At 38.4% G+C, this 14499-nt stretch overlaps 1 protein-coding gene across 1 annotated transcript in view; it reads right to left on the reverse strand.

Annotated features, from left to right (window-relative positions):
• Window positions 1-1375: 1375 nt before the first annotated feature.
• The window catches only part of Cdc23 (cell division cycle protein 23), a 50874-nt gene continuing 37750 nt past the window's right edge, over window positions 1376-14499 (reverse strand). The window contains exon 10 of the mRNA XM_083138668.1: window positions 1376-1471. Within this exon, the coding sequence (XP_082994794.1) occupies window positions 1376-1471 (96 nt within the window). The remainder of the gene's footprint in view (window positions 1472-14499) is intronic.

The raw sequence follows: 14499 nt of genomic DNA on the forward strand, positions 1-14499 counted from the left end.
GTTTGGTTTCAAGTCTGAGGAAGACCCTGATAGAGAGTTGGAACGTCACATTGTTAAGTGTTTTTTACTGAAATATAGACTGCCTTGGTCAGCATATGTAGTTTTTAATGTTATGGAAACAAGGCTTAATTGTGTTACCAATACTTTTTCTATTTAAAAGATGTTCTTTTCAACAGTAGTAAAGAAAGGTCTTTGTGTTAGAAACAAAGCAATTTTATCTTTCATCTCAACCAGTCCAATGCTCACAGAGGGCAGGAGGGGTGGTGGGGGGTAATAAGGGTATAATGGCTATTTATATATAAAAAAATAATATTGGATGTGTGGACATATTTAAAAAATAGGTAACAATATTTAAAAAATAATTAAAGTTCAAACCTCTATGATTTCCTGCTCACCCTTTTTTGGTATTGTACTCTTCTAACCGGTTGTTGTATGAAAAACATAAAACTCTACATTAGTTCTAAGTTTGTTTCTAAAGAGCTCTACATTCAGAAACTGGCACTTTCGAATATTGCCAAAGGACTGATCAATTAGTATGTTTGGTTTACCCGTAAAGTAAGTTCTTCTAAACCTACACACAATTTCATTCAAGTTTGTATTCAACACAAGGAAAATAAGACAAGACTTTATGTTTCAAGATATATACACTTTGGTTGTATGTTCCCGGTCCCAAATGTAAAGGATTGTGTTATAACATATTTGTGAATTTCACATTTTCTACAACAGCTTCCAACTTTAGGAACAACAAAATGCAGGTATAGTTAATTCTAGGTTCTCCAGGATACATTTCCCAAACTTCAAGGTTCAATTATTATTAATATTGTTAAAGTCCAGAACCTCTGTAAAGTGTTGTCTGAATAACACACATAGATGGCATTATAGTACTGCTGGTATGGTGCGGAATGTGTAATTATCTTTTTTTCTATATTGATTATTTTACACTTCTTTTCAATACCCAGTGTCAATAAATCGTACGTAACTCTGGAAATCAAGGAATTACTGGTAAGTGGACATTATTTGGCCATATGTTCCTTGAAAAATGTAAAATTTTCGTTCCATTGTAATTTTGTTTATTGCCTTTTTCATCTTGGATTCATCATTCAAACACTCAACAACAACAATACATTCTTCAAAGCCACTGGTGATTTCCACAGAAATTTCTTGCACAGCTTTGTAGAGAAAATATTGAGCAAGGATGAGAAAAAGTGATGATGATGAAATTGAAGAAGGGGCACTCACAAAGAACACCAATGCCCAGGCTGGGATTCGAACCTGGGACTCTTGGTTTTGTGGCATGCTAAGCTAACCACTCCACCATGGAGGTCGGCCACAAAGAACATAAAAATACACTAACCTTCTTTCTACACAATTCCCTTCACGGTGTAAAACTCAAATCCATATCCATGGTTGGGGTTCCTTCCACAACTGTCCTTCCTCTAAACCTACTAGAAACTGCAGATCCATTTTCTACCTAAAAGAAAGGGAAGAGAAAAAAAATTTGTCAATTCATTGTTAATTTATTATCTGAGACTTCTCTTTTCGTTTCTGCATCTTAGTTGCACAGATGAAATACGTAGATGGAAGTCAATAACACAAAACAATATTCTTAATAATACCTACAAATATCGATACTTGAACATTGTAGCTATTTAATATTATTCAGAAAAGTTATAAATCTCATCATATACGAGGGTTAAGTCATAAGTCATGGCAACTATTTTTTTTCTTGAAAACAGGGGACAACACGAAAAATCTAAGATATACATTTGAAAGAAGCCACCAGATGGTGTATGTAAACAACGGTGGGGTAGTAAACACACACCCAAATTCAGTCGGTGAGTGACAGCGTTCGAAAATGGAGGTCATGAAGCAGGAACAACATTTGTACGTTAAAATAGCAGTTCTCCATGACAGAAATACACAGGAATGCCATAAAGAGCTACGGGAAACACTGGGTGTGCATGTCATACCCTATCAAACAGTGGTGAGGTGGGTGGATGCCTTCATACGGGGCAGTGTGTCAACTGCCAAAATAAAACACTTTTGTCCAATGTCATGTGCTCTGCCTCTTCCCTACGAGAGTCTCCTGCATCCAGACTTCATCTGGTGGCTTATTTCGAAAGTAAATTCCACACATTTTCAGACATATATCTTAGATTTTTCGTGTTGTCGCCTGTTCACGAGAAATAAAAATAGTTGCCATGACTTATGACTTAACCCACATATATGTAACTTGGAATTAAAGTAAAACTACACTATCTAGCTCTTATAGATCAGTGACAGATGGCTTTTTTAGCTATCACGTACCAGATTCATTGAAGATTATGGTTCGTTTTAGGCATCCACTTTGAACAAATGCCAATACTACTACTGGTTCTCTTACTGATGTTCACCGATACCAATACTTGAAAATTGTAACTATCTAAAGAGTTCAGAACATTTATAAATTTTAAGATATAAATTTTCTGTTGGAACTATATCATAGTAATTTACTCAAGTTTTGCTTTAAATTATTCATAATTTCACATGAGATAATCATTTAATTACAACACTCACTTCTTTCACCAAAAATGTTATTGCAAAAATAATGAAATTTGTGCTTTAATAAATTTCATGACTCCAGAAAAGTATCGGTTGGTATTGGTTCAACCCTAGTATTTTCAGTTCTCTTTAACAGTAGCGTGATGGTATATTTAGTTTTTCACAGAAATTAGTGAACATTTTAGGCAGTGAGTGAGAAATTTGTAAAACTTTACTTGGGGCAGGGGGGTAGGCTCTGGAAATAGAAAAGTCCTCCAGAAAATTTCAATCTTTTGACAGAGCATTCCGTCAATAGCTAAGAAATTTGGCTTTTTTTCATTCACTTTAATTTAATGTAGAATGTACTTTTTCTGGCTTTTTTGTAATAATAACCACTGATTTAGTCTTATTTATAATCAAAAGTCAAAATAATGAACGAACTTAAATATTGTTCATTTTGATAACTGCTAATTAGTAATCTAGAATAAAATTCCATTTCACTAAAACTCAACAGTGGACATGTGTAGAGCGGAAGGGCTTGTGTAATGTGAAATTTTATTGTTGCAAGGAATTTCTATTTCTTGCAGCTATTTTAACAGTTAGTCAGACAATAATTTAATGTGAAATGGTGATGATGTGCTTGAGCAGCCTTATGCAAATTTACTTTAATTTATTTTAATTTAATTACATTCCAGAGGTAACGGGCAATTTTAAAACATAAGTATTACTTTTATTAGTATTATAATTTGATGCTATGACATTCCCCGTATGAAGTTTGATATCCACCGGGAGGAAAGTGACTGGATTCAACACTATATGCCAGTGGTTCCTAAAGTGTGCACTGTGGCACCCTGGGGTGCCATGGCTGGCATACAGGGGTGTCGCAAAATGTTCCAATATTTTCAATTGTAAATTCTTTCAATGATATGATTGTTCCGAATATGTATTTATTTAGTACTTTTTACATATAAAATGTTTCAGAATTTGAAATGTGTGTTTATTTCTTAACTTAAGGCAATCAACCTAACCACAGTAACTGAGTATTGCAAGTGTTATATAAGCCTACATTCTGACTTGGGTGCCACGAAAAATCTTGAAAACACTAAGGGTGCCGTGAAACGAAAAAGTTTGGGAACTACTGCTATACACAATTGTAAACAGGGAGTCGTAACGTACCCAATTTGCGTTACACGGTACGTTCCATTTTGTAGGAGGAAGAGTATGGTTCAACTGCTGGTACCCATGTAACGTAACGAAATGCAATATGTTATAGATTGACGTTACAAGGAACGTAACAAAATGTATTATGGTAGATATTAACGTTATAAAGGAACGGAACGAAATGAGCACATTGGAACATAACGTAATATGCAATATGGTATATACTACCGTTACAAGGATACAAGGAACGTAGTAACGAAATGCAATATGGTATATACTAGCGTTACAAGGACCGTAGTAACGAAATGCAACATGGTAGTAAATAACGGTACATAGGAACGTAATGAATGCAATCCTCCGTAACGGAATGAAGTGAAAGGCAATATGGTCAATTAACGTTACATAGGAATGTAACAAAATGTAAACCACTGTAGCGGAACGGAACAAAATGCAGTTGGGTACATACCATCTGCATAAGGAACGTAAATAAATTCAGTATGTTAGATGTTAACGTTACAAGGAAAGAACAATTCACAAATGTTAGGTAGTAACGTTATAGGCGCGTGACGAATATAATCTATTTAACATCAAGGAAGAAAAAGGAATAGCCCAAGTCTCTTACCTTTCAGTATATCGTATGGGATTAATGTGTAATAGCCGTTAAAAATATGGTTGTTTGTAAAAAAATGAATTTCAACCAGGGTTGATAAAGGGTCAGGAATTTTAAATCAATTCAATTCCGGTTCAGCAGGGAATATTAGCAAGCATAAATGGATCTGGACCGTAAAGAGCCTTTTTACGTTTAAAATATTTCAATTCGTTCCAGGAACCTTTTCTCCGGATCAATTGAAATACGGCACAGGGACCTTCTTTCCGGATCAATTTAAAGACTGTCTAAGTTCCATATTGAAATGAAAGAATACGCAACTTGGACCGAATTAAAACTGTGCGATAAAGAAGGTTCCGGTCTTGTTGCGGAACCCAATAGAAGAACCCATTAGAATTTATGGGTTCGTGGACGTTTAACAACCCTGATTTGAAAATTACATTTTTGGCTCGAAATTGAATACAGCTTCCAACTAGTGTAGAAATGAGTAGTCATAGACGTGCGCACGGGGTGCAAAGGGGGGGGGGCACATGCCCCACCCCCTAATCATTGACGTCTGCCGATATTTTCGACGCAGGGACAAGCAAGGTATTTTTCCATGGGGCATATTAACCAGATAATAGTGTTGCCCCCTCAAGAAACACCACTTGAATTCGAAATTATCGCATTCCTGCATTCCCATTATAATAATTAATGTACATTACTATGACTGGGATCAAATTATACGCGTGAAATATATACTTTTAGCTGACATTCGTTTTCTAAAGGGGAGATGTGGCCATCCTCGCCCCCTTTCAGATTTCCATGCTCCTATATTATTATACTTTAATCCAGAAATTTAGGGTTGAGGAATCTTATCACCGGTTATTAAACGATATTATGCTCTTGAAGAAAATTAAGTATTTTCAAGCAGATGAAAGTTCACAAAGCAACAACGGCGGAAGAAGGTGCAGTGGCGCAACCACAGGGTGCAGGGGAGATTAGCTCTCAAACTTGTACGGAAATCAATTCTAGGGGGTTAGGGGGCAAACATTGAACTATAGAAAGAAAGGTTGCAGAATCTAAGAGTAGCAAGACAAAAGGATACTGAAGATGGATTTAGTTTTCACGTCTGTCGTGCACTATTTCTTCCAGACGGTCAAGAGCACCTGCAAGGAGGCACAGAGGAGCAATTGCCCCCTCTTGACTTCTATCTTTATACAAATATAAATAAAGTTATATAAACTTGGACAGTTGCTGCTGCTTACGGCGTACGTTTTGCCCGTGTAAGGTAATATATAGATGTATTATTAATTTTTGAAACCCCACCGTTCATTTATAAACACACTGTATATGAGTCATTGTGAATTCGAGTCAATTAAAACATTTTGCGTTGTTGGGAGATTATCTATTAGGATAAAATTTGGACTTAATGAATCTAAGTAGAGAAAATGCAACTTGTATATCAAAATTGCCATGTCCAACTGATCTCCGAAAGTAGTGTTTAGCACTTCACATTTCAAGTATATTGTAATAATCTTCAATTAGGCCAAACGTTAACGAACAAAACAACATTTATTTAACTTATAACTTCATGTTATATAAACTACATGAAATACATTTAACAAAGACAAAATACAATCTCTCTCCAATTCGACTTGTTCACAGTATCTCTTCTAAAATTTTTATCTTTTTCTTAACTTCCATCATATATGATTGATTGATTTGAGTCCACTTTATGCACAGTTAGGCTAATCAGGACTGGACCTACAGTTTAAAGTGAAATCCCAATCACTTGTGCCTCCACCGGGTATCGAACCCGGGACCCCTTCATTACAAGGCGATGACGCTACCACTGCGCCATCGGGGAGGCCATTTCAAGTATAGTCCATGATTGTATCTAGTAGTATATGAACGAGATGTCCCTCCATTCAAACAATACGTGGCTTGTCCCTATAAGTGTGTCACTTATAAATTAAGTTTCCGAAAGCAGGTATATTATGCATGAACAGAACAAAAAATACTCGTGAGAAATTACAAAAATTATAAGTACGTTCGTGGCGGGAGTTATTGACGGTTTTCCCCACTACCTATCCGCTTTAGGTTCCGGGTTCGAGTCCTGGTCTGTAAATATCTTTTTTAGGTGTCTCTTAATTAATTTAATCTAATTATCATCCATCTTCATAGTTTCGATTAATTATAAAAGTGACATAAAAGCGAAGCAAAATAAGAACAAATAAAAATAATTGCAAAATGATTACAATGTCAGAACTACATTTGAAAAATAAAATGCGAACAGAAGATTCATTTTCAAACAGGTATTTGGGTAGAATTGTGTAGACAGACAGCATGCTCCCGAAAGTTGCCAATCCACGTGTAGCATGACCTTCGATACTGGGGTTGCGCTTTTTCAGGAAAGTTTGCTCGACGCTCCTCAAGCGTCTTATCAAGAATGCCTCGGTGTTTGCAGCATTACCAACTTATTTTCCGTCGGGAAAATCTTTTTTCTCCTATTTAATCTGCGGTTGACTCTACAATACAGCATATTAATCAAGATACAACAACTGAATTACGGCGAAGTAGGTTAGAAACCCTGCGTGCTCAAGAGCAGCTTCGATAAGGCACCTGAATTGTTTCGAGCTGAACCAGGAAATGGGCGATGTTTATTCCCCAAGGCCATTCTGTAAAACTAATGCCACAAGAAGTTTTCTGTGTGGATTTGTGAGCATGAAATTGTAGGTTAATGATAGTACTACAAGACGTCAAGTGGATTTATTTTTCTGTTCGTTATTTTATATAGCTTTCCTACCTATATAGTTTGAATAACTAATTAATCATTTCATAAGCAGACAAACACGAAGAAGCCGATCCCGTGGCAAATTGGTTAGCGTAATAAACTGCGAAGTCTAATGTCGGATTAGATTGATTGATTTAGTTTATTTTACTTCGCGTTTTGTGCCTCTAGGCTAATTTGCGAAGATGGGGATGAGTGATGAAATGATGAAATTGATGAATGGACATTCACAAACAACCAAGCCCGACCGGGATTCGAACCCGGGAGATGTCGGATTAGAGCCTGGACTAGAAAATATGGATGGGTTGGGTCATTGTCTTTATACCACTTCCATCACCTATCACTTGCCTCCCTCCCCCCGGAAAAACTACCTTGCTTGCCCCTCTTTGGAAAAAATCCTGCAGACGTCCATGAACCTTTAGTATCGACTTCGGAGTATAAAGCATTGATTCTTCAATGTATAGAGCGGCAATATACCGCGACAGCCTCTTACAGAGTATTTGCCAGGAAATATAAACACGAGAACAGGGATAGGAATTCCTCTTATTTTAGATTTTCTCAAACTAATTTCAAGTATCTGGTGAAAATTCTTTCTATTTAGTATGCAAATAAAGGTTTTAAATTTGAATGGGCGTATTAATTTTCTGGGTTTTTCCTAGAGACGATATGAAGCACTGCGGATACGAAGGGCGAACTCAACAAAGTGCATTGTGAGGGAAATGCGTTTCAAGTTGTCAGGCACAATTCGAGCTCCACAAAAACTTGGTAACTGTAGATTGGAATGTTTCATGCGTGATTTTCAAAGATTTTATGGAGTTTGCACTGTGCCTGGCAACTTGAAACGCATTTCCATCACAATGCACTTTGTTGAGTTCGCCCTTCGTATCCGCAATGCCTCATATTTTCAATTACTTTGAAGCATTTTGGACCATTTTTTATTTTTATAAGCAACTGCATTAATTGATAGAATGATCTTAAACATGAAACTAATTGTTTTTTCCAATTCACTCAGCCGCTATCTTTGTTGTGAGCCTAGATTAAGTGTGATTGGAGCTTATCCTATATGCTTTCTTCATACAACATGGCTGTCGGCTACATGTTTGACATCTTAACACAACCTCTTTGAAACATCGCTCATGAAATGTATTTCACCTATCGTCCTACGGGAATCAGAGGAACGTAACTACAAAAATTCTGTTTTCAGTTTCGTTAAAAAAAAATCCTCTGAAGAGTATTTGGAGAAAATCGACATTTTCCACTTCTAATTCTTATCTGTAAGGCGGAGTCACGTTTAAGAGTCATATTCCTAAGAATACATTATTTCCTCTCCTATTAATTTGATAAATTAGAGTTAAGTCGCTCTGGTTCTCACACACGCTATCAGCCCCTATTTTCCAAAATTTGGCACGTTAGGTATTACGCCAGATGTGTCATTTGGGTATGATGCATTTTTGTTATATGCCTGTGGAGATTCGAACAGTGTTCTCGGCTTGCGAGCCAGGTTATATCGGCGTCAGCGTCCAACGTTTGGAGCGCATACATTGCTCTAAGCAGGATGCTCTCTACCTTATGATGGGACACTTTTTTACCCATGAAAGTTATTGTCCGTGGCCTGCAAGCAAAGTTCTTGCAACAAACTGCCTCGAGAGAATTATGCGTAGGCTATGTGTGACTTTTCTGTTTCTCAGACCACGTGTGACTACCTACAAATTATGTGAAACAATAACATAAACAACTTCCCATGTGAGTATGAGAAAACACTTGCATTCTAGCCGGGTTCGATTCCTGTGATTCGAATTCCACTTTAAACTGTAGGCCCACTCCCAATTAGCCTATCTGTGCATACAAGTGAACTTAAAACAAGACAAACTTTCATTCTAACCTCAGTCACTTATGGGAGCTGCTTAGAAGTAGTAGTGTTGACTGCCATGACTAAAATTTCTGGATCCAAGTTCACTTCCTCTCAACGATTTTATTTGTTGTTTTAAGTCCCCTTTATGCACAGTAAGGCTAATCGGGACTGGACCTACAATTTAAAGTGGGATCCGAACCACTTGTGCCTCCACCGGGTATCGAACCCGGGACCCCTCTCTCGACGATTTGGCTCAGTCTGCACTCCCTGCGCTACACTCCGCTGTCTATGCAATGTAGTTTTAAAAGTTGTTAACTGAGGTATCCTAGTCACTAATTCCACCGCTGCCACCGGTTAGTCAAGGTGTGACTCATCATCAGCCAGGCTCGGGCGAAATGCAACTCATTAAACCGTCGCGGACGAACTGTGGCATTTTTCTAGGAATTTCGCTTTCGGACCAAACGCTACTGAACGTACAGCAGTCCCAGTGCCTGCTCCAAGTTGCACAGCTGCTTTCGGAGCCCTTGGTTTGGGAAGGGGATGGGGGTGAGGAAAGGGTCTTTATTTTTCATACTGAAGCTCGTTCATTTCGTTCTCCTATTTCTCTTGGTTGAATTTTCTGAGATACGGAATCTACCTCATTTTCCTTTTCATTTTGTTTTATTGCGTCACCCACGGTACTCTTACATGTACTTAACATTTTTAATTTCCCTGTACCTGCACCCTTTGGTTAGGTAAAAATAAATAGCTGCAGTTCGTCAAATGTTGTATTTTTGTTTTTGTTACCCATTTTTCTCGTACTTCAGTCAGGGGCAATGGAGCTACTGGTAACAGACGTAGTTAGGAAATAGCATGAATTGTTTCTTCCCCGCACTGTAGTTGACCGATAAAAGAACTATGTAAAGTCTCGTTTCTATTACCACAAATTTTACCGCGCAACATGACACGCGGCATGCGACGCTGCATGTGCCAAGCATTTGTTGAAATGGAAACTGTCTGCAACATGCCGCGGCGCAAGTGCCGGGGACAAAATTGCCCCAAACGATTAAGACGCACAACGTGCGCGGCGGACAATGGAAACAGCCTGCAGCAAGTTCCTGGGGCATACGAACTAGAGTAGAAACAGACGACGCGACTACAATCTGTGGTCCAACAAGATTTAATAACAATGCAAAATCACTTGCAGTCATTCTTACAAAGTTTTCGTATCCACTTTGAAGACGTAAGTCTCTCATCAACGAGTTAATTTTTTGCTAGAAAACTTCTAATTCACCATCTAGGTTGTTTTCGCCTCTTTTTTTAGAAATTCATGATACGCGCCTGCCATAACCACAAAACCCGCCATAGCTTTATTGTTCATCTTTACCCAAGTTAAATCACCACCAAATTATTACAATACAAGAGAAGGAACACTGACTACTCTAAAGCACTGCACAACGCTACACTGCGATCCTGCACTCCAGTGTTGTTGCGGACGTATTTTGAAGAAGTAGTTTTGAATTGGAAGCAGTACGAGTACACTAAATGACGCGCAACATGCGCCGGCACATGTTGCACGTCATGAGTCTGGAACTTGTCTGAATGGAAACGTAGCTTAACAGAAACAGAAGGCTTTCACGATTTGTCTGAATATTAAAGTGATCTCTTCTTTCACACCAAAACATAAATAACTATTCTCAGATTTGAAACCGTAACAGGGGTGTAAGGGGTGACCTTCCACGTAGTACACCCAATCGTCAACTTCATTCCACGTAGTACACCCTGGACTGCTCTTTGCAGACTAACGAGGCTCTGGCGACTGACCCTATGGCCAGTATAATTCTGTGTGTTCTGTTTTTTGTCATGTGTGCTGAGTGCCCCTTTAGAGCCTCAGCTTTTAACCTAAGTCAGAATATTTTAATATTTCAGTTATTCGATATTACAGTTACGTTATTTGTTATGGTAAGGGGCTGGACCCCGTATAACGTGGCGGTTGCAAAATAGCCTAAGTGCTGACGCACCCAAAATTAAAAAAGAAAAAATGTAACAGGGAATATAGCTTTAATAAATGCCTATAAATATTTCACTATCGTTTATATTTATGTACATGTTGTTAATTTCGAAATATTGTGAAGAAATGCAGCAAAATGCTACATATTCGATTACTAATTTGAGCCACTATACATGTTATGTTTTTATTTCATGAACAATGCGACACCACAGGTCCCGAGTTCAGATCCCAGCCTGTGTATTGTTTTCATAATTTTCTTCGTGATGTCCTTTCATCAATTTTGTCATTGCATCACCCATCCTCGTCTTCGCGATTAGCCAAAAGTGGCAGAAAACCAAAGTTAAATATAACAAATCAAATCAAACATTACTTGCAAGACAAGAATGGATAGGTTATTTTGAAGCTTCTGTTATTAAAAGCAAATTGTGTGTAGCTTTCCTAGACAGAAGTTTCAAACACAGAAAGTGATTGATTGGATAAGGGCTGTGGATTCCTACTCGAGCAGAAAATATATATGTTTCAATTTATTACTTACAACAGTAGCAAACTGATTTCCCGCTAAATCAAAGAAAACTTGCATTCACAGTTACAAATTGACGTGTTGAATGACCTTAACTACAAATTTCTCTCACTCCAATTCTGATTAATCGAACAGCACACCACAACGTGGGTCATTAAATATTTCCAACTTACTCTCGAGTTCCTCAACTAAAAATAAATTGACTGCGAGACAAAAACTCCTCTCCGATAACACATTATATGCAGAGTATACGTAAGTTGAAATTCCATCATAATAATTTGAATTCTTCAAGTAGTAGCTACAAATATAATTTTTCATGCATATTTTCTTAGCAGAATATGAAGTTTCTCACTTCAGAAGGATAACATATACACAGTATTTCACAAGCGTTTTTAGTTCGAGCTAGTCGTAGGCCTAATATGAATATAAACGTGACTTCATTACTTAGTTTAAAAAAGTGCCAGGCAATCAAAATTCGAGGGTATGCCTGAAATTATTTGTAGTATCTCATGTGTCAAGGGGGCTTTATAAGTAGTAGTAGTAGAAACGTAATTATACTGCATGTTGCAACTGAAACCGTAGCCTCGAAGACCGAAGTCGTTGAGTGGTCCACTCATACACTCGGTACCAAACATTCCAAGTTCGAGGTAGACACCTGGGCATGGCTGTTTTTTTTTGTAAGCATCCCTTCATAGATTTAATATGATCATCATTCATCTTCATCGTCGCGATTATCTACAAGTGGCAGAAAAGCTATATAAAACAAGAATAATACAAAAGTATAACAAACAAAAGAGGATAAAAGGATGAACTGAGTTAATGATAGGAAGTTTTTATGAAATTACTGTTTCTTGAAGAATCCTGTCCTTTGTTACGATTGTATTTCTCAGTCACACGTTGCTCAATGTACACGTCGACTGTCGTCCTTACGTACTTGAAAATTACTTTCATGTCTGCCTATGCTCTTCTTTCAAACGTGGTAGGTGGGCGCTCTGTCTGTTTCTACACCAAAAAGTTTAATGAACCTCCTGTCCAAGAAGACAAGAATTACTGAAAGTAATTTTCAAAATTGTAAGCGGATGAGGGCCCTTGTAAATGATAAAATATACTGTCCTTTTATTCGCTTAGTTTTGAGAATCACTTCCCATAGAATTCTTGCCTTCTTGAGAGTCCAATGGCCCTGTCTAGCCACAAACCAGTTGCACAAACGCGGTTTCGTTTGTTTCGTACAACAATTCCATCTAACTTTCGTTTCTACATAGTTTCTACTTGCTAAAAGTGCCTTTCATATCGCCCCAGGGCGTTGTCTCCTCGGCTGCTTCGTGACCGAAGGTCACGTGTACAAAGTTTGAGGATTCACATTTTCCGATTTTGCGTGGTGCTGCTGCTGCTACGAGCGACACAAGGGAAAAAACCTTGGACGAAAAGTCCCCGCACAGCTCTTCTACTCTTCAGCTCGGCCCATAAGGAAGAACGGTCAACTCTCCCCCTCCCCTCCACGTGGTAGTACAGTGCACAGGGAGTTGCGGGTCTGCACAGGTTTCTTTCCTTGTGGTTCAGTTCGCCTTATCAAGGTCGTGCAGCAAATAATTATTTTTCGTCTTCCGATAGGAAAAAGGTGGCCGCGGTGGCTCAGTCGGTAACGCGTCTGACTACCATGCTAAAGGTCCGGGTTCGATCCCCGGCCGGTCAAATCCGGGAACTTTTCTAACGATGGAAGCGGCCCCGGCGCCACCCAGCGTCGAATAACATGGGTACCTGGGGGAAACCCTGGGGGGTAAAGGCGGTCAGGGGCGTGATGCTGATCACATCACCCCCACTCACGACCGGATCAAGAAAGTGTGGGCGTTACCCCCACACCCCCTATACGCCTTCATGGCGTGGTGCTATGCACAGGGGAGCACTTTACCTTTTTTTTTTTTTACCTTCCGATAGGAAAAAGCTTGCCTCTCGCTTACGTGGATGAACGCGTAGCACAGATGATTCCTTGGTTGGTCCTTTATGTTTCGTCCTTCAGCAATTTAATCTAAGCATGAATCATTCTCATCGCCAAACATACTTTATTTTTTAATTGATGTAAGACATGTAAACTGAAAAAAAAGAGAAAAAAAGAGAGAGGGGGAGAGAGAGAGAGAGAGAGAGAGAGAGAGAGAGAGAGAGAGAGAGAGAGAGAGAGAGAGAGAGAGAGAGAGAGAGAGAGAGAGAGAGAGAGAGAGAGAGAGAGAGAGAGAGAGAGAGAGAGAGAGAGAGAGAGAGAGAGAGAGAGAGAGAGAGAGAGAGAGAGAGAGAGAGAGAGAGAGAGAGAGAGAGAGAGAGAGAGAGAGAGAGAGAGAGAGAGAGAGAGAGAGAGAGAGAGAGAGAGAGGAGAGAGAGAGAAGAGAGAGAGAGAGAGAGAGGAGAGAGAGAGAGAGAGAGGAGAGAGAGAGAGAGAGAGAGAGAGAGAGAGAGAGAGAGAGAGAGAGAGAGAAGAGAGAGAGAGAGAGAGAGAGAGAGAGAATATATATATATATATATATATATATATATATATATATATATATATATATATACACATAACGTTTTCTTACAACAAACGTTTGTTTTCTATCGTATAAAGTGAACGCACATGTTTAAATTCATCTTGCATACATAATCAAATTAGAACAAATCCACGTAAAAGTGATTTAGTATGCAGAAAATAAATTATATTTGTGATAAATACATAGTTAATCAGTAAATTCCAATAACCAGAACTTCTGTCACGCTGAATCTTGTTTACGGATGTTTTCAAACGTTTTGTTTTACAATTTCATTTTTTCACTGACATCCAAAACGAAATACGTATTATAATTTAATGACTTTCAAAATGTCAAATGCTGTAATGTTAGTATGCCTGCCGATCATAATTGTGAGGCTTCTTCGAAAACGCCTTCGATACGGTATTTGCTATTCGTAACGGATATGTGTATCACTTTTTTGAAACAGACTTTTGTGAAGGGAAAGAACTGTAACGTTACAAAAGTAACGAGCACAATTATACGAGAGACCTATGTTATTCTCTCCGGAACACGGCATCGGGACACGTTATTGCACATCT

Source organism: Lepisma saccharinum, chromosome 17, assembly GCF_977018435.1.
Source record: "Lepisma saccharinum chromosome 17, izLepSacc3.1, whole genome shotgun sequence".
NCBI lineage: Eukaryota > Metazoa > Arthropoda > Insecta > Zygentoma > Lepismatidae > Lepisma > Lepisma saccharinum.